The 23,159-nt window shown below is 41.5% G+C and overlaps 1 protein-coding gene across 1 annotated transcript; it reads left to right on the top strand.

The window, feature by feature from the left end:
• Positions 1 to 140: 140 nt before the first annotated feature.
• On the top strand, positions 141 to 10,691 carry LOC311141854 (major facilitator superfamily domain-containing protein 10-like). The gene is made up of 13 exons (XM_084177347.1): positions 141 to 175; positions 3,440 to 3,611; positions 5,548 to 5,644; positions 5,874 to 5,977; positions 6,170 to 6,328; positions 6,554 to 6,742; positions 6,969 to 7,077; positions 8,505 to 8,616; positions 8,757 to 8,865; positions 8,983 to 9,073; positions 9,172 to 9,219; positions 9,334 to 9,423; positions 9,552 to 10,691. Exons 2-13 carry the CDS (start codon positions 3,465 to 3,467, stop codon positions 9,653 to 9,655), a joined length of 1,359 nt encoding a protein of 452 aa, XP_084033473.1. The 5' UTR covers positions 141 to 175; positions 3,440 to 3,464; the 3' UTR covers positions 9,656 to 10,691.
• The last annotated feature ends 12,468 nt before the right edge of the window (positions 10,692 to 23,159 follow it).

Genomic DNA, 23,159 nt, shown 5'->3' with positions numbered 1-23,159 from the left:
TGGTAAGGATTAGGGTAGGGTATGACGTCGCAAGGATTCCGCATAGCACTGAACCATGCTTGGATCAGTGGAGGGCTTGCTTCTGTGCGCATACGTCACATTCTTGTCATCGCAAATGATAAATGAAATAAGACACCGCTTCCTGGTCCAGTCAATTGGAGGCTTCGAGAATCAGGTGAGTTCACAAACCTAAAGCAAGCTCCTAGCAAATGTGATATGCCACTGGATTTAGTGTAAGTAAAATACACATGAAAAATGTATGGGGAATCTCCATGCATGGCTGATCACATTGTAACGACTCAACTCCATGGTGAAGGAAGTTTCTGATGAACCGTTCGAGTTCATCAGAAACTTCCTTCACCATGGAGTTGAGTTTATTGAGCTGTAACCACCTATGATTTCAATAACTATTCATTTGCTCACTACTTTGGGATGCATTGTACACCTCTGTTTCCACTTGCGATACATTGAAACCTTTAAGATGTACTTTATTAAAACGCATTTTATCCATATGTGTTAATGTTATATGTGTTTGTCACACGTAATAATATCCATATAATTGCTCTCTTCAAATGTAGTCAGGCTTTGAGCGTATTCGGTCATGAATGGAATGATATTATTTCCTACTTCCTCGAACATTGTCTTGCCTCACCTCCTTGTTTCGTCGTTAACTAATTCTCTGTGATGAGAGCAAAGACTTGCACGTCCACCGTCCTGCGAGGACGATTGAATAAGGATGTAAACAAGCTTTTCCCTAGCCGATTAAAATCAACTCCACGATTTACGGTGGAGTTGAGCGATGACTAGTGTGGGCAGACTGGAACTCCGACGTCTTTATCAAAAACTACTGATTTCAGCACCCAAAGAATAGCCCGCAATTACACACGACATTGTTGATAAAAACTTAATCTCTGAAGAATGTGTTTATTTGATATGTTGTGTTTTGCTTTTGTTGTTTTGTGTAATTAATGTGTATGTGTATATGTACTAAACAAAAAAATGAATGCAACAATTTCAAAGATTTTACTGAGTTACAGTTCATATAAGGAAATCAGTCAATTTAAATAAATAATGCCCTAATCTATGGATTTCACATGACTGGGCAGGGGTGCAGCCATGAGTGGGCCTTGGAGGGCATAGGCCCACCCACTGGGTAGCCAGGCCCAGCCAATCAGAATGAGTTTCCCCCCACAAAATGGCTTTATTACAGACAGAAATACTCCTCAGCACCCCCACCCCACCTCAGGTTTAGAAGCCGGATGTGGAGGTCTTGGGCTGGCGTGTTTACACGTGAGGCCAGTTGGACGTGCTGCCAAATTCTCTAAAATGATGTTGGAGGCAGCTTATGGTAGGGAAATGAATATTCAGTTCTCTGGTAACAGCTCTGATGGATATTCCTGCAGTCAGCATGCCAATTGCATGCACCCTGAAAACTTGAGACATCTGTGGCGTTGTGAGACAGAACTGCACATTTTTGAGTGGCCTTTTAATGTCTCCCCAGCACAAGGTGCACCTGCGTAATGATCATGCTGTTTAATCAGCTTCTTGATATGCCACACCTGTCAGGTGGATGGATTGTCTTGGCAAAGGAGAAATGCTCACTAACAGGGATGTAAACAAATTTGTGCACAACATTTGAGAGAAAAGCTTTTTGTGCATATGGAACATTTCTGGGATTTTTTTATTTCAGCTAATGAAACATGGGACCAACACTTTACATGTTTAGTTTTATATTTTTGTTCAGTGTAGATACAGTATGTATAGTGTAATTGTTTATTGATGTGGTCATGCAGGGCTCATCTGCGAAAGAGACCGGGTCTAAGCATGACTCCCTGCTTAAATAAAGGTAAAATAAATCTAGCTTAAATCGTAGTATACCCCTCAGGGCAGACTGGGAGATTTAGGATGGCATTGACATTGGAGAGCTGCAATTCCTATGATGTGAATGCCCACTAAGTTGATGGCATTTCTTGTCAATTAATGTCAAGTTGTGTTGGTTCATTGTAGTGAACACCTACCTGCCTTATGCGCTTGTCATCATGTGTGGTTGCATCCTCCCCATACACCATAATGTCAACATATACAGCAACTCCAGGGCAGACAGCCAGGATGGTGGACATGATTTTCTGGAAAAAGCAATGTGCTAGCATAACCTGAACAGCATAATAGTGCACCAGATCATCCCAATGTGCATCATGAATGTAGTGAGCCAGCAGAAGGTCATGTTGAATTCAGGCAGCCATATCGGACTAGCCATGAATCAAAGATCACTTCTAAATGATAAGGAGGTGACTTAAGAGCCAAATCCTGGAGGTACAAGTTATACCACAGTGGGGGCAAGTTGTAGAGCTAGGGAATGGGTGTCAGAGTCCTGGGTTGGATGATCTTTCCTTTCGTTGGAGCCTCCGAGTTGCCTCATTGATCCTGAGAGGCTTGTGACTTGGAATACTTGGTGTTGCCATGCCAAGCAGCCTTTTCTTTATCCAGACAAAGGAGATAGTGTAATTATGGTAGGCATATAGGATTCCCAACATAGTTGAATTGCACAAAAAATTGTCTTGAGTACAGGTCATAACAGTACATATATCTGAAAGTTGTCTCATTTAAAGGATGTATACAGGTGATTAAACCACCATTTAATGGTATTGAGGCAGCCATATTGGATTTTGGAAGCCATATTGGATTTGGAGTGAAATCTAGGTGGGCCCCGTAATGTAATAGCAAGAGTATGGGCTGAACAAATAAAATCCACAGAAGAACATTTGACCCAAAAAAATAATAATAATAAAAGACAGTTTTCAGTGTCTTAGAGTTGATTTTAGATTACAATAGCCACAACATCAAAAAACATGTAACTGTATGTATTTTGTATATTAATCAGATACCAAAACGTAAAGCTTACATTCATCATAAATATAAATATTTGATATTTCCGCCTATTGTGTCTCTGTGTTTACGGGTCTATCTTTCCAAGATAAATTAAGATATCCTCATGCTGTTTGTTTATGTAGTGTAGACAACTGAACTAACTACTTGAATTTCAAATGTTTGCAATATCAGAGCTTGCAATATTGGGTTACATGCGCTAATGCGGCCCATCCTCCCTCCAGCCAGGCATTATTCTGCACTTTTTTAGTTTAAGGGGTGTGTCACTATCTATCAATTTAACCACTTTTGCAGTAAAATATTTTTACACAACCATCCGTTTCATAAATGGTAGACATAAGAGACATGGTTGTGTTTTGTTCTACCTCGGGTAGGGGTATTTCAAACTATATCCCTTTTTTGCGGACTGACCACTAGCCTAGTAATAGTTCAGTGCCATTTCCTCTTCAAAAACTTGATTTAAAGTTTCCTGTTAACATCTCATTAGGTGCTGACACCCTTGTATGGGATGCATACAATTCTAAGAAATTTTTTTCCTGTATTTTTGTTTAAGTAAGGAGTTAAATCAGAAAGGAGGAATGTCAAGTGAAAGGGGATCTGAAGAGGCAGTTGGCTCCTCAAGAGTCATCAAGAGTGTTTTCTTTGCCCTCCTCCTGGACTTACTGGGATTCACCCTGATCCTACCTCTCCTCCCATCTATACTGGACCACTATGGCCAAACAGAGGTAAGTGCTCAATTTTGTCTGAGCTCAGTGAGCTGTCCTTTTTGTTATTACAGTTTAACATTTCAGCCGACCTTAAAGGCGAGTTGAGACTGACTGATCTACAAATCACATTGCATCATAAATAACTACTCAATATTATTTATAGATCAGTCAGTCAATTTACCCATGATATGTCACGGTTTTGAATGATCTGGAACACGGCCAATGTCTGTTGGTAGTAGATGTGAGCTCCCCTCTTAAAATCTAAATCACTGATCATCATCATAATCGTTTTCCTCCCCATCATTATCATCAATAGTTAAATACTTTGTCATTGTACTATGTTGTGTAAGACAATCATTGTATTGCAATATACAGTGCTATGAAAAAGTATTTGCCCCCTTTCTAATTTTCACTACTTTTGCATATTTGTGATACTGAATGTTATCAGATCTTCAACCAAAACCTAATATTAGATAAAGGGAACATAAGTGAACAAATAACACAACAATTACATATTTATTTCATAAACAAAGTTATGCAACACCCAATTCCCCTGTGTGAAAAAGTAATTTCCCCCTTACACTCAATAACTGGTTGTACCACCTTTAGCTGCAATGACTCCAACCAAATGCTTCCTGTAGTTGTTGATCAGTCTCTCGTATCGCTGTGGAGGAATTTTGGCCCACTCTTCCATGCAGAATTGCTTTAACTCAGTGATGTGTGGGTTTTCAAGCATGAACTGCTCATTTCAAGTCCTGCCACAACCTCTCAATTGGGATTAGGTCTGGACTTTGACTAGGCCATTCCAAAACTTCCAATTTGTTGCTTTTTAGCAATTTTCATGTAGACTTGATTGTGTGTTTTGGATCATTGTCTTGCTGCATGACCCAGCTGCACTTCCGCTTTAGCTCACAGACGGATGGTCTGACATTCTCCTGTTGAATTCTCTGATACAGAGCAGAATTCATGGTTCCTTCTATTAAGGCAAGTTGTCCAGGTCCTGAGGCAGCAAAGCATCCCCAAACCATCACACCACCACCACCATGCTTGACCTTTGGTATGATGTTCTTACTGTGGAATGCAGAGTTTGGTTTTCGCCAGGCATTACTGGAACCATGTCGACCGAAGCTGAAGCGCAGCTGGGTCATGCAGCAAGAAAATGATCCAAAACACACAATCAAGTCTACATGAAAATTGCTAAAAAGCAACAAATTGGAAGTTTTGGAATGGCCTAGTCAAAGTCCAGACCTAATCCCAATTTAAATGTTGTGGCAGGACTTGAAACGAGCAGTTCATGCTTGAAAACCCACACGTCACTGAGTTAAAGCAGTTCTGCATGGAAGAGTGGGCCAAAATTCCTCCACAGCAACGTGAGAGACTGATCAACAACTACAGGAAGCATTTGGTTGGAGTCATTGCAGCTAAAGGTGGCACAACCAGTTATTGAGTGTAAGGGGGCAATTACTTTTTCACACAGGGGAATTGGCTGTTGCATAACTTTGTTTATGAAATAAATATGTAATTGTTGTGTTATTTGTTCACTTATGTTCCCTTTATCTAATATTAGGTTTTGGTTGAAGATCTGATAACATTCAGTATCACAAATATGCAAAAGTAGAGAAAATTAGAAAGGGGGCAAATACTTTTTCATAGCACTGTATTTGCAATAATGTTGGGTTATCAATGCAATTTGCCATTTTGGTGATATGCCAACTCCAGAATCAGACATTTGGTGGGTTTCTTTGTACACAGAATTTGGGGCCTCACTCTAGGGAGGACAAGGCATGCTTTGTGTGATTAAACTTTTCCATGAGACACTGTAACAAAATGACAAACTTGTCAGCTGATCGTGTGTGTGTGAAATTGATCCGATTCAGATCTTGCACTTGTGTTTCAAACATGCATTTTTGTCTTTTGAATTAGTAAAAAATATTTTCACGTTTCCCCCTAACAGGACAGTGTCTATCAGTCACTACAGAGCATTGTGGACTGGTTCAGGGAAGCTGTCGGAGTTCCAATGGAAACAAAATACAACAGTGTCCTCTTTGGAGGTACAGTAACAACACACTTTATTTAACTACATGTGGTTGTTACAGTTGAGCAAGATATTTTCATGTCTATATTTAGACACAGGGCATCATTCAAAATACTATCTTGTCTTGTGAATGCCAGAAATAGTGTGGTGTCTGTGTATAAAAATGTGTGACTTAAAATTTGCCAGAACGCTCAACCAGAAAGGACCATAATCACGGATTATGCTCTCTACATTCTATTCCTCAGGTCTGATTGGATCACTCTTCTCTCTGCTGCAGTTCCTGTCGTCCCCTTTAACTGGAGCTGCATCGGATCATTACGGCAGAAAACCGCTGCTCATTCTTACCACAGTTGGTGCAATGATATAGAAATGTTGTTGATTTAAATGTGACTTGCCAGTTTAAAGATATTTCTATTGCCTTTTCATGGCTATGAAACTGGTTCACATATCAGTACTTATCTTGGGCAACTCTCTGTCCATTTCGGTGTGTTATTTGCCCAGTTTGCCAGCCTGGTTTTAAGTTTTTTTTTGTGTGTTCCAGTTGGGAATGATGTCTTCCTATGCAGTCTGGGCAGTTTCCCGCAGTTTCAGCATGTTCCTTTTGTCTCGGGTGATTGGGGGTATTTGTAAGGGCAATGTGAGCCTCTGCACTGCCATGATTGCTGATCTTCCTTGCCCCAAGGCACGAAACAAGGGAATGGTAAGCACTATGCATCAAGCTCATACTAAGATTTTGTTTAAAGACATACAGTACAGTATATGCCATTTCAGGTTTGAAAGATCTTAATTGAAGGGAGATTGATAATTTAAGAGTATGATAAACCACGGACCATGCTGCTCTGTATTGCAGTAATACACTAGTTGGTCTTTCTATATGCCCCCTGTATGTGTTATTTTAATTTGGCAATGCATATTTTGTTGTTAGATGATGGTTGGAATTGCGTTCTCGTTGGGATTCACGGTAGGCCCACTGATGGGGGCCTACTTTGCCATTAACTCCAGTAAGGAGGAGGTATTCTACCATGGTCCAGCTGTACTGGCACTGGTCTTCAGTGCTGCTGATCTACTCTTCATCATTGTTATGCTGCCAGAGACCCTACCAAAGCAGAACAAGGTGAGATTTCATTGGTATATCTCTTAGGAGAAACTGAAAACGGCACACTCAAAACTCATCACAGGGGTTGGGCAGTGTGCTTCATTGCATAGAAAGTACAAGCCTTGGCCGCTCACTATCTTCTCCCAGTAATGTTTTATTGCAATGATACTATACACAGTGTTTAATCCATATTAGTAAGTTTGTTTATTATTCATGACAAAGACTGGTATCTGCTCCAACCAAGGTTTCCTCAGTGACCTCTGGGATCCTGGAATCAGGAGATCTTCTCAACCCAGTGGCTCTGTTCCATTTCTCTGCCCTCACAAGGACCGAGGACCCACCCTCTAAAGAGAGTGAGTACATATTGATTAATGTGATATTTGTACAGTATGAAATAATTATGACAATCCATATACACGGAACAAAAATAAACGCAACATGCAACAATTTAAACGACTTTACTGTGTTGCAGTTCATATAAGGAAATCAGTCAATTGAAATAAATTCACTAGGCCCTAATCTATGGATTTCACATGACGAAATACAGATATGCATCTGTTGATCACATACCTTAACAAAAAAAAAGCTAGGGCCGTGGATCAGAAAACCAGTCAGTATCTGGTGTGACCACCATTTGCCTCATGCAACGCGACACATCTACTTCGCATAGAGTTGATCAGGCTATTGATTGTGGCCTGTGGAATGTTGTCCCACTCCTCTTCAATGGCTGTTGGCGGGAACTGGAACACGCTGTCGTACATGTCGATCCAGAGCATCCCAAACATGCTCAATGGGTGACATGTCTGGTGAGTATGCAGGGACATTTTCAGCTTCCAGGAACTGTGTACAGATTCTTGCAACATGGGGCAGTGCATTATCATGCTGAAACATGAGGTGATAGCGGCGAATGAATGGCACGACAATGGGCCTCAGGAACACGTCACGGTATCGCTGTGCATTCAAATTGCCATTGATAAAATGGAACTGTGTTCGTTGTCCGTAGCTTATGCCTGCCCATACCATAACCCCAACGACACCATGAGACACTGTTCACAACATTGACGTCGGCAAACCGCTCGGTTACGACGCCGAACTGCAGTGGTTACAAGTGGTCTGCAGTTGTGAGGCTGGTTGGATGTACTGCCAAGACAACGTTGGAGGCGACTTATGGTAGAGAAATTAACATTCAATTCTCCGGTGGACATTCCTGCAGTCAGCATGCCAATTGCACGCTCCCTCAACTTGATACGTCTGTGGCATTGTGTTGTGTGACACAACTGCACATTTGAGAATGGTCTTTTATTGTCCCCAGCACAATGTGCACCTGTGTAATGATCATGCTGTTTAATCAGCTTCTTGATATGCCACACCTGTCAGGTGGATGGATTATCTTGGCAAAGGATATATGCCCACTAACAGGGATGTAAACAAAGTTGTGCACCAATTTTGAGAGAAATAAGCTTTTTGTGCATATGGAACATTTCTGGGATCTTTTATTTCAGCTCATGAAACATGGGAACAACACTTTACATGAAACATGGGAACAACACTTTACATGATGTGTTTATATTTTTGTTCAGTATATTTGTAAAATATCAATGAATATACAGTAATATAAAGACCTGCTAGTCTGTAATAATGTATATCTTGTCAAGATTTATTCTTAGTAAGATGGACAAGAAAATCTATGGAATGTACTTCATAATAACCAAAATATTGGGTTGAAATGTACCACAAAGCCTTTTTTAAATGTCCCTGTCTATTTTCTCTTGGACAACAGAAATGCAGAACCTCAAAGTGTTGGGCTTCGTTTACTTCACATATCTCTTCCTCTTCTCTGGTCTTGAGTTTACATTGAGTTTCCTCACCCATCAACGGTTCCAGTTTACAAGGTATTGGTTTAGGGACAAGGAAGGTTCGCTCAACCCTCAGCCTATTTAAATCCCTACACTCCAACTTGCTTGAATCTGTTCAACCAAAAAAGAGGCTACCTTAACTCCAACTGTGCTACGATATTCTTCTATTTTTGCAGCATGCAGCAGGGAAAGATGTTCTTCTTCATGGGTATCACCATGGCACTGATTCAAGGAGGATATGCCCGTAGGATCAAACGAGGGCATCACATCAGGACTGTTCGTCTGGTAAATCTACTACTCATTACTACATGGCTAAGAAATCAGCACCAAATCTTTTAAATAGTCTAGATTAGCTCTGGTATAGAAAATGTTGCCAAAGTCAGTATTCTTAATGTATTTTAGGCAATCGTATTACTGATTCCAGCATTTGCTCTCATTGGACTGGCATGGAATTTGAAGATGGTTTACATAGGTTTGATTTTATACTCATTCGGTAAGTTTTCATATCTTCAAAAGTAATTTTAAATGAAATTAATAAGTATATCCCTGAGGTAATTTTCCTTTACTCAAACATCATCTCCTTTGTCACAGCTGCTGCCATTGTTGTCCCTTGTTTGACAACACTGGTTTCAGATCATGGTAAGATTTCTAACTGTACTATCATAACCATTATGCACTCGCTCTCTCTTAGATACACGCACACATGCGCCACCTTCAAATCGAATCATTGTGTAACTTGAAATCCTCTTCTAGGTTCGGCCAATCAGAAGGGCACAGTGATGGGAATCCTACGTAGTTTAGGAGCCCTGGCTCGAGCACTGGGGCCCATAGTGGCATCCTCAGGTGACTTTCTCCTTTGGATAATGTCCCATTTTGTAAGAGGGCAGAAGTATGATGTCAAAGGCTGTGATTTGTAAATAACTAGAATTGTATTACATTTCTGCTTAACATTTATTTTATTTGCTTTGCAGTTTACTGGATTGCTGGAGCAGAGACCTGCTTCATCATCAGCTCAGCTTCTTTCATCATACCTTTGGCTTTACTGAGAAGAGTTGGAGGGCTCAAACAGGAGTGAAGAGGGTGCTAAAAAAGCCTTAACACAGGAGCGTCAAAGGGTTCTACCATGACAGACTGTTTCAGAGATACGCTAGACAGTTTTGATATTGTTTTGTTCTATTTTTATTTCATTCGTTTACATTTGCTTGGAATGCAAGCTATGAGAAAATAACTACATATCATTGACAAATGTATGTATTTTCTTCTCTCTCACCAAAAAGTATTGCCAGAAGATACTGACCCTACCGTTACGCTTGTTTACACTGAGCTGCACTGAGGTCTGAACGCAATCACCCTTTTCCTCCTCATACTAGCTAGCAGTAGCCACCACAGCCATTATGGGAAAACTAGCAGTATTTCAATCTTCTCGATGGAGCAGTGTTGATATAGGTAAAATTTGGAGTACAGTCGCATATCCCATCCCTGCATTGAGGTACGTTTTCCGACCATATTTTGCGCCGGCTCCACGGTGTCTAAATGTAACCATGATTGCGTTCCGACCTCTGTGTAGCAAAGTGTAAACAAGCGTAACGGTAGGGTCGGTATCTTCTGGCAACACAAAGCCTTGCCATGTAAAATTGGCTTTGTATTTTGGTTTCTGATGTTATACCGTGGAAGTATGTCATATCCAGATTTAAAAAATAAAGAATATTCTCTCAATGTGACAAAGTATCTTGTAGACAATGAAATCCAAAATACATTCAATAACGACATTTAGGACTAGATCATACTATCAGGCTCCACCTTTTAATGTATCTGACTTATTTTGCATATGCTAATGTTTCTGTAATAGAACTCTATATAATCAGACAATATTTTTTATATAATACTATGCTTAATATTGTTGAGTAACACTGTATGGGAGTATATTTGAGGTACTATTTGTTTGTTACTTAAGAAAAGTAAATCAATGATCTGTTTAAATAATGTTATGATTTAACTGTATTTTTAAATCCATTGAATATAGTATCAGTATTGAGATTATTCAAAATATATTGTATATCTATTTCCTACTATTTAGATATATAAATAAAAAAGCTCTGAGTGTGTGTGGTATTGCCTTTCCCTTTATGCAATATACTCTATTTACCCACACCATGACCATGCACCATCCTCGTTCCCACTACTAAAAAATCCATGAAACAAAAATGTTTGCTCGTAATTGAAGGTTAGGTTTTAAATCACATTTTAAGAAGAGCAATTGTAGAAATAGGCAGGGTTAATGACTTTGTGGCTGTAGTAACTAATGATGACTGTGCAGGTGAGGGTGCTGCTGTACCTGTTGGGCAGGCATATAATGTAAACATTGCATACAGTGAGGGAAAAAAGTATTTGATCCCCTGCTGATTTTATACGTTTGCCCACTGACAAAGACATGTTCAGTCTATAATTTTAATGGTAGGTTTATTTGAACAGTGAGAGACAGAATAACAACAACAAAAAACAGAAAAATGCATGTAAAAAATGTTATCAATTGATTTGCATTTTAATGAGGGAAATAAGTATTTGACCCCTCTGCAAAACATTACTTAGTACTTGGTGGCAAAACCCTTGTTGGCAATCACAGAGGTCAGACGTTTCTTGTAGTTGGCCACCAGGTTTGCACACATCTCAAGAAGGATTTTGTCCCACTCCTCTTTGCAGATCTTCTCCAAGTCATTAAGGTTTCGAGGCTGACGTTTGCCAACTCGAACCTTCAGCTCCCTCCACAGATTTTCTATGGGATTAAGGTCTGGAGACTGGTTAGGCCACTCCAGGACCTTAATGTGCTTATTCTTGAGCCACTCCTTTGTTGCCTTGGCCGTGTGTTTTGGGTCATTGTCATGCTGGAATACCCATCCACAACCCATTTTCAATGCCCTGGCTGAGGGAAGGAGGTTCTCACCCAAGATTTGACGGTACATCGTCCCATTGATGCGGTGAAGTTGTCCTGTCCCCTTAGCAGAAAAACACCCCCAAAGCATAATGTTTCCACCTCCATGTTTGACGGTGGGGATGGTGTTCTTGGGGTCATAGGCAGCATTCCTCCTCTTCCAAACATGGCGAGTTGAGTTGATGGCAAAGAGCTCGATTTTGGTCTCATCTGACCACAACACTTTCACCCAGTTCTCCTCTGAATCATTCAGATGTTCATTGGCAAACTTCAGACGGCCCTGTATATGTGCTTTCTTGAGCAGGGGGACCTTGCGGGCGCTGCAGGATTTCAGTCCTTCACGACATAGTGTGATACCAATTGTTTTCTTGGTGACTATGGTCCCAGCTGCCTTGAGATCATTGACAAGATCCTCCCGTGTAGTTCTGAGCTGATTCCTCACCGTTCTCATGATCATTGCAACTCCACGAGGTGAAATCTTGCATGGAGCCCCAGGTCGAGGGAGATTGACAGTTATTTTGTGTTTCTTCCATTTGCGAATAATCGCACCAACTGTTGTCACCTTCTCACCAAGCTGCTTGGCGATGGTCTTGTAGCCCATTCCAGCTTTGTGTAGGTCTACAATCTTGTCCCTGACATCCTTGGAGAGCTCTTTAGTCTTGGCCATGGTGGAGAGTTTGGAATCTGATTGATTGATTACTTCTGTGGACAGGTGTTTTTTATACAGGTAACAAACTGAGATTAGGAGCACTCCCTTTAAGAGTGTGCTCCTAATCTCAGCTCGTTACCTGAGTGGCGCAGTGGTCTAAGGCACTGCATCGCAGTGCTAACTGTGCCACTAGAGATCCTGGTTCGAATCCAGGCTCTGTCGCAGCCGGCCGCGACCGGGAGACTCATGGGCGGCGCACAATTGGCCCAGCGTTGTCCAGGGTAGGGGAGGGAATGGCCGGCAGGGATGTAGCTCAGTTGATAGAGCATGGCGTTTGCAACGCCAGGGTTGTGGGTTCGATTCCCACGGGGGGCCAGTATAAAAAATATATTCACTAACTGTAAGTCGCTCTGGATAAGAGCGTCTGCTAAATGACTAAAATGTAAATGTAATAAAACTTTGTCAGTGGGCAAACGTACAAAATCAGCAGGGGATCAAATACTTTTTTCCCTCACTGTATAAGCTAGCTTCTGAGGCAGTGAAGAGAGTACCACAGTGTGAGTCATAATAACCATAAAACCTAGCGGTCAAACAAGGAAACACAGTAGTTCCAATCGTTTTTCCACCATTCATTTTTTCCATAGGGGATTTTAGAAGCACTTAAAATAAGGGCTGTGTTTCGTGTAGGCTTATCCTACCGTGATGTTTTGATAACCGTGTAAATCTCTAGGACAAGATGACTTATCAATATATTTGCCTGTATTTACCCCCCCAAAATGAAATGCTAATTAGCTGCTTATGTGGCTATCATAAAGAACTACAAATGCCATGATGATCTGGACGAGACGGCCAAATCGAGACAACTGTAAGAATCTCTGGATTTCTATCTAAAGTTAGCTAAATGTAGTAATTAATAAATTGGCTACATTTCTTTACATGGACAATTCTGAGAACTGTCTTGTGCAAGTTTTAAATTGACACGATACCTGTTAGCCAAGGTGTCAGCTAGAGATAACATGCAGGAGCTTGCAGGGATTTGTAGTCTTGCATGATGTCTACTTTGATGCTAATCAGCATTTTCAAATAATTGGTAGAGCATGGCGCTTGTAACGCCAGGGTAGTGGGTTCGATCCCCGGGACCACCCATACGTAGAAATATATGCACACATGACTGTAAGTCGCTTTGGATAAAAGCGTCTGCTAAATGGCATATTATTATTAAATAGAGCCCGAATATATTGATAAAAGTCACCATGTCCGAGAGAGATTTATATGGTTATCAAAACGTCACGCCAGGGTAAGCCTACACAAAACACAGGCCTTATTTTAATTGTTTCTAAAATTCCATATGGGAAAAATGAATGGTGGAAAAACAATTGGAACCATTTTCATGTTAGACCGCTAGGTTTATGGGTATTATGTCACCTCCTGTTAGATTAATTTGGATTTTAAGAATAATGACTAAAGAATTTCACCCCAAACACAGTATAAATGTTAGAATTATCATGTAGTGTCAACCCACTAACAGAGGGGGCGTTACTAACCATTCAAGGGGGAAGGCGGGAACTGTTTAAGAAAGGTGGGAGGAGCATAGTGTCTTTGTTTGTCAAGGAGTATAAAAACAGGATATTTGTGTTTTTGAGCAGAGCTCTCCTTAAAATAAATTTACTGATAATTACTTGTGGATTGTGGACCTTGAATCATTGATGATTAAAACCAGAGCTTTACAACCTCTGGTAATGATTCAAGCTTAGGTCGAATTAGAGATAGAAATTCACATGACACCTCCACTGTGGGGCTCTTCTAGAGAGTAGTAATATGGGGCGAGGGATCCTAAGAGGATCCCTGTGAGTATGCTGAGGCCAATAGAGAGTGATAGGAATAATGTGCTTCAGTAAGGTTGGTTTCTTAGTGTTCAAAGCCATGGTTATGAACTGTACCACAGAAATGGAACGTAAATCACAGAAAATAGATGTTGTGGTGGCAGCTGCAGAGAAGTACTTGGGTGTACGAGATTTTACTACACAAGAGTTACAAGGTGCGTTGAACGATAGTGTCCCGTCCTCCCAGGCTGTCGGCCTGGTGTATGATAAGAGAGGGCCAAGTAGTGGAATAGTGGTGAGGTTTTAATTCATGGGTGTAGGATTAGTTGGTATGGCAATTTTTCTTCCCTTTTTGTGTCACAAAGTGTAATGAATTTACACTGTAGGTGGAAACTTCACAGGGCTAGATAAGAAAAATAGATTAATAGAGAGGCCGGCCTCACACTCCAATACAGTAGGTGGCGGTGTATGCACCTTTCAGTTGGTTGCGATTCGACAATACAACGAAGAAGAAGCTTGGGAGAAGGGTGCAATTGCGGCCTGCAATTCGGGGGCATTCCTGCATGTGGGCATTCCTGCATCTGCAGGAACCCCTCTTTATACTTCAATTTTTAAGCTAGGACAGGTGGGCGGAGAAGGCGCTCCAGTACAGTAGGTGGCGTTAATGCACAATAACGTTGGATGCCAGCCACCGATAAACCTCACAGAAGAAGGAGGCGTGGGCGACACCGGTGGACCGAAGCTGTATTTGTATTTATTAGGGATCCCCATACAGCAGCTACTCTTCCTGGGGTCCAAACATATTAAAGCACTTACATTACATATAAAACAAAATATAAAATAGTACATCATATGACATTATTACACCACTACTTATCTACAATACAAAATGTTTAATACCACCATTCAACAATATCACAATGTGTACGTATGCATGTGTCTATACCCTTGTGTGTGTCTCTTCACAGTCCCTGTTGTTCCATAAGGTGTATTTTTATCTTTTTTATTTATCTGATTCTACTGCTTGCATCAGTTACCTGATGTGGAATAGTGTTCCATGTAGTCATGGCTCTATGTAGTACTGTGCGCCTCCCATAGTCTGTTCTGGACTTGGGGACTGTGAAGAGACCTCTGGTGGCATGTCTTGTGGGGTATGCATGGGTTTCCGAGCTGTGTGATAGTAGTTTAAACAGACAGCTCGGTACATTCAGCTTGTCAACACCTCTTACAAAAACAAGAAGTGATGAAGTCAATCTCTCTCTGAACCAGGAGAGACTGACATGCATGTCATTAATGTTAGCTCTCCATGTACTCCATGTACTTTTAAGGGCCAGCCGTGCTGCCCTGTTCTGAGCCAACTGCAATTTTCCCAAGTCCCTCTTTGTGGCACCTGACCACACTACTGAACAGTAGTCTAGGTGCGACAAAACTGCCTTGTTGATAGTGTTGTTAGAAGGCAGAGCAGCGCTTAATTATTACTTCTCCCCATTTTAGCTACTGTTGTATCAATATGCTTTGACCATGACAGTCTACAATCCAGGGTTACTCAAAGCAGTTTAGTCTCCTCAACTTGCTAAATTTCCACATTATTCATTATTACATTTACATTTAGCAGACGCTCTTATCCAGAGCGACTTACAGTTAGTGAGTGCATACACTATTTATTTATTTTCATACTGGCCCCCCGTGGGAATCGAACCCACAACCCCTAGGTACACGTCAACTATGACAGACAAATTGAGAAAGAAAATTCCAGAAAATTCCATTGTAGGATTTTTAATGAATTTATTTGCAAATTATGGTGGAAAATAAGTATTTGGTCACCTACAAACAAGCAACATTTCTGGCTCTCACAGACCTGTAACTTCTTCTTTAAGAGGCTCCTCTGTCCTCCACTCGTTACCTGTATTAATGGCACCTGTTTGAACTTGTTATCAGTATAAAAGACACCTGTCCACAACCTCAAACAGTCACACTCCAAACTCCACTATGGCCAAGACCAAAGAGCTGTCAAAGGACAGCAGAAACAAAATTGTAGACCTGCACCAGGCTGGGAAGACTGAATCTGCAATAGGTAAGCAGCTTGGTTTGAAGAAATCAACTGTGGGAGCAATTATTAGGAAATGGAAGACATACAAGACCACTGATAATCTCCCTCGATTTGGGGCTCCACGCAAGATCTCACCCCGTGGGGTCAAAATGATCACAAGAACGGTGAGCAAAAATCCCAGAACCACACGGGGGGACCTAGTGAATGACCTGCAGTGAGCTGGGACCAAAGTAACAAAGCCTACCATCAGTAACACACTATGGCGCAAGGGACTCAAATCCTGCAGTGCCAGACGTGTCCAGGCCCGTCTGAAGTTTGCTAGAGTGCATTTGGATGATCCAGAAGAGGATTGGGAGAATGTCATATGGTCAGATGAAACCAAAATATAACTTTTGGGTAAAAACTCAACTCGTCGTGTTTGGAGGACAAAGAATGCTGAGTTGCATCCAAAGAACACCATACCTACTGTGAAGCATGGGGGTGGAAACATCATGCTTTGGGGCTGTTTTTCTGCAAAGGGACCAGGACGACTGATCCGTGTAAAGGAAAGAATGAATGGGGCCATGTATCGTGAGATTTTGAGTGAAAACCTCCTTCCATCAGCAAGGGCATTGAAGATGAAACGTGGCTGGGTCTTTCAGCATGACAATGATCCCAAACACACCGCCCGGGCAACGAAGGAGTGGCTTCGTAAGAAGCATTTCAAGGTCCTGGAGTGGCCTAGCCAGTCTCCAGATCTCAACCCCATAGAAAATCTTTGGAGGGAGTTGAAAGTCTGTGTTGCCCAGCGACAGCCCCAAAACATCACTGCTCTAGAGGAGATCTGCATGGAGGAATGGTCCAAAATACCAGCAACAGTGTGTGAAAACCTTGTGAAGACTTACAGAAAACGTTTGACCTGTGTCATTCCCAAAAAAGGGTATATAACAAAGTATTGAGAAACTTTTGTTATTGACCAAATACTTATTTTCCACCATAATTTGCAAATAAATTCATTAAAAATCCTACAATGTGATTTTCTGGAGAAAAAAAATTCTCATTTTGTCTGTCATAGTTGACGTGTACCTATGATGAAAATTACAGGCCTCATCTTTTTAAGTGGGAGAACTTGCACAATTGGTGGCTGACTAAATACTTTTTTCCCCCACTGTAGCAGGGGGTGTAACGCCATAACACATACGTTTTTCCAGAAGCAGACTATGATCGATAATGTCAAAAGCTGCACTGAAGTCTAACAAAACAGCCCCCCCACAATATTTTTATCATCAATTTCTCTCAGCCAATCATCAGTCATTTGTGTAAGTGCTGTGCTTGTTGAATGTCCTTCTCTATAAGCATGCTGAAAGTTTGTTGTCAATTTGTTTACAGTAAAATAGTATTGTACAGTGGGGGAAAAAAGTATTTAGTCAGCCACCAATTGTGCAAGTTCTCCCACTTAAAAAGATGAGAGAGGCCTGTAATTTTCATCATAGGTACACGTCAACTATGACAGACAAATTGAGGAGAAAAAATCCAGAAAATCACATTGTAGGATTTTTAATGAATTTATTTGCAAATTATGGTGGAAAATAAGTATTTGGTCACCTACAAACAAGCAAGATTTCTGGCTCTCACAGACCTGTAACTTATTCTTGAAGAGGCTCCTCTGTCCTCCACTCGTTACCTGTATTAATGGCACCTGTTTGAACTTGTTATCAGTATAAAAGACACCTGTCCACAACCTCAAACAGTCACACTCCAAACTCCACTATGGCCAAGACCAAAGAGCTGTCAAAGGACAGCAGAAACAAAATTGTAGACCTGCACCAGGCTGGGAAGACTGAATCTGCAATAGGTAAGCAGCTTGGTTTGAAGAAATCAACTGTGGGAGCAATTATTTGGAAATGGAAGACATACAAGACAACTGATAATCTCCCTCGATCTGGGGCTCCACGCAAGATCTCACCCGTGGGGTCAAAATGATCACAAAAACGGTGAGCAAAAATCCCAGACCACACGGGGGGACCTAGTGAATGACCTGCAGAGAGCTGGGACCAAAGTAACAAAGCCTACCATCAGTAACACACTACGCCGCCAGGGACTCAAATCCTGCAGTGCCAGACATGTCCCCCTGCTTAGGCCAGTACATGTCCAGGCCCGTCTGAAGTTTGCTAGAGTGCATTTGGATGATCCAGAAGAGATTTGGGAGAATGTCATATGGTCAGATGAAACCAAAATATAACTTTTTGGTAAAAACTCAACTCGTCGTGTTTGGAGGACAAAGAATGCTGAGTTGCATCCAAAGAACACCATACCTACTGTGAAGCATGGGGGTGGAAACATCATGCTTTGGGGCTGTTTTTCTGCAAAGGGACCAGGACGACTGATCCGTGTAAAGGAAAGAATGAATGGGGCCATGTATCGTGAGATTTTGAGTGAAAACCTCCTTCCATCAGCAAGGGCATTGAAGATGAAACGTGGCTGGGTCTTTCAGCATGACAATGATCCCAAACACACCGCCCGGGCAACGAAGGAGTGGCTTCGTAAGAAGCATTTCAAGGTCCTGGAGTGGCCTAGCCAGTCTCCAGATCTCAACCCCATAGAAAATCTTTGGAGGGAGTTGAAAGTCCGTGTTGCCCAGCGACAGCCCCAAAACATCACTGCTCTAGAGGAGATCTGCATGGAGGAATGGGCCAAAATACCCGCAACAGTGTGTGAAAACCTTGTGAAGACTTACAGAAAACGTTTGACCTGTGTCATTCCCAAAAAAGGGTATATAACAAAGTATTGAGAAACTTTTGTTATTGACCAAATACTTATTTTCCACCATAATTTGCAAATAAATTCATAAAAAATCCTACAATGTGATTTTCTGGATTTTTTAAAATAATTTTGTCAGTCATAGTTGACGTGTACCTATGATGAAAATTACAGGCCTCTCTCATCTTTTTAAGTGGGAGAACTTGCACAATTGGTGGCTGACTAAATACTTTTTTCCCCACTGTATCTGGTCAACACAATTTTTTCAATAGTTTACTAAGGGTTGGTAACAGGATAATTGGTTGGCTATTTGAGCCAGTAAAGGGAGCTTTACTATTCTTAGGTAGCGGAATGACTTTTGCTTCCCTCCAAGCCTGGGGGCCCACACATTCTAGTAGGCTTAAATTGAAAATATGGCAAATAGGAGTGGCAATATCGTCCGTTATTATCCTCAGCAATTTCCATCCAAGTTGTCAGACCCCGGTGGCTTGTCATTGTTAATAGACAACAATCATTTTTTCACCTCTTCCACACTCACTTGACTGAATTCAAAATTACAATGCTTGTCTTTCATAATTTGGTCAGATATACTTGGATGTGTAGTGTCAGCAATTGTTGCTGGCATGTCATGCCTAAGTTTGCTAATCTTGCCAATGAAAAAATGATTAAAGTAGTTGGCAATATCAGTTGGTTTTGTGATGAATGAGCCATCTGATTCAATGAATGATGGAGCTGAGTTTGCCCTTTTCCCCAAATGTCATTTAAGGCGCTCCAAAGCTTTTTACTATCATTCTTTATGTCATTTATCCTTGTTTCATAGTGTTGTTTCTTCTTCTTTTTATTCAGTTTAGTCACATGATTTCTCAATTTGCAATATGTTTGCCAATCGGTTGTGCAGCCAGACTTATTTGCCATTCCTTTTGCCTCATCCCTCTCAACCATACCATTTTTCAATTCCTCATCAATCCACGGGGATTTAACCGTTTTTACAGTCTTTTTCTTAATGGGTGCATGCTTATTAGTAACTGGAATAAGCAATTTCATAAATGTGTCAAGTGCAGTGTCTGTTTGCTCCTCATTACACACCACGGACCAACATGTTCTTTACATCAACAACATAGGAATCACTACAAAACGTATTGTATGACCTCTTATTCACAATATTAGGCCCAGCCTTTGGAACTCTGGTTTTCCTAGATATGGGTACTATATTGTGATCACTACATCCAATGGATTTGGATACTGCTTTCAAACAAATCTCTGCAGCATTAGTAAAGATATGATCAATACATGTTGATGATATAATTCCTTTACTGTTTGTAACCACCCTGGTAGGTTGACTGATAACCTTAACCAGGTTGCAGGCACTGGTCACAGTTTGAAGCTTTCTCTTGAGTGGGCAGCATGATGAAAGCCAGTCAATGTGTTCTAATACTCATACTAACCATACTATTTGTGACATAAATTGCTTTCCATCTGGCTACCACTACCCCGGCCACCAACTCTGCACCCTCCGCTAAAACTTGCCCATGCCCCCCCCCGCTTCTCCTTCACACAAATTCAGACAGCTGACGTTTTGAAAGAGCTGCAAAATCTGGACCCCTACAAATCAGCAGGGCTAGACAATCTGGACCCTTTCTTTCTAAAACTAGCCGCCGAAATTGTCGCAACCCCTATTACTAGTCTGTTCAACCTCTCTTTCATAACGTCTGAGATCCCCAGAGATTGGAAAGCTGCCGTGGTCATCCCCCTCTTCAAAGGGGGTGACACTCTAGATCCAAACTGCTACAGACCTATATCCATCCTGCCCTGCCTTTCGAAAGTATTTGAAAGCCAAGTTAACAAACAGATCACCGACCATTTCGAATACCACCGTACCTTCTCCGCTATGCAATCCGGTTTCCGAGCTGGTCATGGGTGCACTTCAGCCACGCTCAAGGTCCTAAACGATATTATAACCGCGATTGATAATAGACAGTACTGTGCAGCCGTCTTTATCGACCTGGCCAAGGCTTTCGACTCTGTCAACCACCGCATTCTTATTGGCAGACTAAATAGCCTTGGTTTCTCAAATGACTGCCTCGCCTGGTTCACCAACTACTTCTCAGATAGAGTTCAGTGTGTCAAATCGGAGGGCCTGTTGTCTGGACCTATGGCAGTCTCTATGGGGGTGCCACAGGGTTCAATTCTTGGGCCGACACTTTTCTCTGTGTATATCAATGATGTCGCTCTTGCTGCTGGTGACTCTCAGATCCACCTCTACGCAGACGACACCATTTTGTATACATCTGGCCCTTCATTGGACACTGTGTTAACAAACCTCCAAACGAGCTTCAATGCCATACAACACTCCTTCAGTAGCCTCCAACTGCTCTTAAACACTAGTAAAACTAAATGCATGCTTTTCAATCGAACGCTGCTGGCACCCGCCCACCCGACTAGAATCACCACTCTTGACGGGTCTGACCTAGAGTATGTGGACAACTACAAATACCTAGGTGTCTGGTTAGACTGTAAACTCTCCTTCCAGACTCACATAAAGAATCTCCAATCCAAAGTTAAATCTAGAATCGGCTTCCTATTTCGCAACAAAGCCTCCTTCACTCATGCTGCTAAACATGCCCTCGTAAAACGGACTATCCTACCGATCCTTGACTTTGGCGATGTCATTTACAAAATAGCCTCCAACACTCTACTCAGCAAATTGGATGTAGTCTATCACAGTGCCATCCGTTTTGTCTCCAAAGCCCCATACGCTACCCACCTCTGTGACCTGTACGCTCTTGTTGGCTGGTCCTCACTACATGTTCGTCGTCAAACCCACTGGCTCCAGGCCATCTATAAATCACTGTTAGGTAAATCCCCGCCTTATCTTAGCTCATTGGTCACCATAGCAGCACCCACCCGTAGTCTGCGCTCCAGCAGGTATATCTCACTGGTCATTCCCAAAGCCAACACCTCCTTTGGCCGCCATTCCTTCCAGTTCTCTGCTGCCAATGACTGGAACGAATTGCAAAAATCTCTGAAGCTGGAGACTCTTATCTCCCTCACTAACTTTAAGCATCAGTTGTCAGAGCACCTTACCGTTCACTGCACCTGTACACAGCCCATCTGAAATTAGCCCACCCAACTACCTCATCCCTATATTGTTATTTATTTTGCTCTTTTGCACCCCAGTATCTCTATTTGCACATAATCTCTTGCACATCTAGCATTCCAGTGTTAATACTATTGTAATTATTTTGCACTATAGCCTATTTATTGCCTTACCTCCATAACTTGCTACATTTGCACACACTGTATATATATTTTCTGTTGTATTTTTGACTTTATGTTTTTTACCCCATATGTAACTCTGTGTTGTTTTTATCGCACTGCTTTGCTTTATCTTGGCCAGGTCGCAGTTGTAAATGAGAACTTGTTCTCAACTGGCTTACCTGGTTAAATAAAGGTGGGAAAAAAAAATAACCAAAAAAAAAATTGGAGTATGTTGTATGCTAATTGGTCATAGTATGGGTATAGTTAGTATGCCAAAAGTTCCCCGATGTCGTAGTAAATTCGCCAAAATACCAAGTATACAAGCAGTGGACACCATTTCCGTCCTTTTTGGGCCCATAATGAAATTATTTCGAAAATGGGCGATTTTAAGTAAATGGCGGTAAATATGCAGCCGAAGTCCGACAAGAGTGCATACATTAATTGCTTGCTTTAACTAATTAACACAAATGTCAAGCAAAGTAATAAAGTAATGACTTTTCAAATAAGTTACGTTATGTTCGCTACCTATCCTTACAGCAGTATGTACTGGTATGTTAGCTACTGTTAGTTGCCTACTAATACATCGAACTTGCCAGGCAGTATATTAACTATATGCTATCTAACTAACTACCCAACGTTTATCGATTTGATTATTCACGTCATTTTTAGCTAAGTGGTATAGTCGTTGTGCGTTCTCAATAGACATTGTTAATTCTGGCTATCTACTCCGATTTCAGAGCACTCTCGTCTGAGTGTGCCAGGGCGCAGAATAACTGATGAATTTACGAATGCTCAACACCAGTTGAATATGGCCGATGTCAGTAAAAGTCGGCAAAAAAAAGCGTAATTAAATTGTTGCCAGCAGCACAGTTAGTCACCAACGCTCTGAATAACATGAAAACTGCCTAACCAGCTCTGCTAGGGCGAGTAAAATGGTCAGAGTGAGGTGTTCTCTCATTTGTATTTGGAAGTAGCTAGTTAGTTTGGGTGCGGTTGTGAGGTCAGAACCCTTGTACCAAGCCTACTCCTCGGCCAGAGCGTCGGTATGCGCGCTGAACGCTCGGAATTTACGAACGGACAATCTGACTACGCTCTGTATTTACGAACGCCCAGAGCGCACTCTGGCACTCC

This window comes from Coregonus lavaretus, assembly GCF_964263955.1.
Source record: "Coregonus lavaretus genome assembly, chromosome: 14".
In the NCBI taxonomy this organism is placed as follows: Eukaryota; Metazoa; Chordata; class Actinopteri; order Salmoniformes; family Salmonidae; genus Coregonus; species Coregonus lavaretus.
The sequence above is the reverse complement of the archived record's forward strand: the minus strand, read 5'-3'. Positions and strand labels throughout refer to the sequence as shown.

Bases quoted from the DNA above. Each gene is read 5' to 3' on its own strand.
- LOC311141854 (XM_084177347.1), top strand. From the start codon at position 3,465: ATGTCAAGTGAAAGGGGATCTGAAGAGGCAGTTGGCTCCTCAAGAGTC. The intron at 6,329-6,553 runs GTAAGCACTATG...TTTTGTTGTTAG, and splicing joins AGGCACGAAACAAGGGAATG to ATGATGGTTGGAATTGCGTT. The intron at 9,074-9,171 runs GTAAGTTTTCAT...CCTTTGTCACAG, and splicing joins TTTGATTTTATACTCATTCG to CTGCTGCCATTGTTGTCCCT.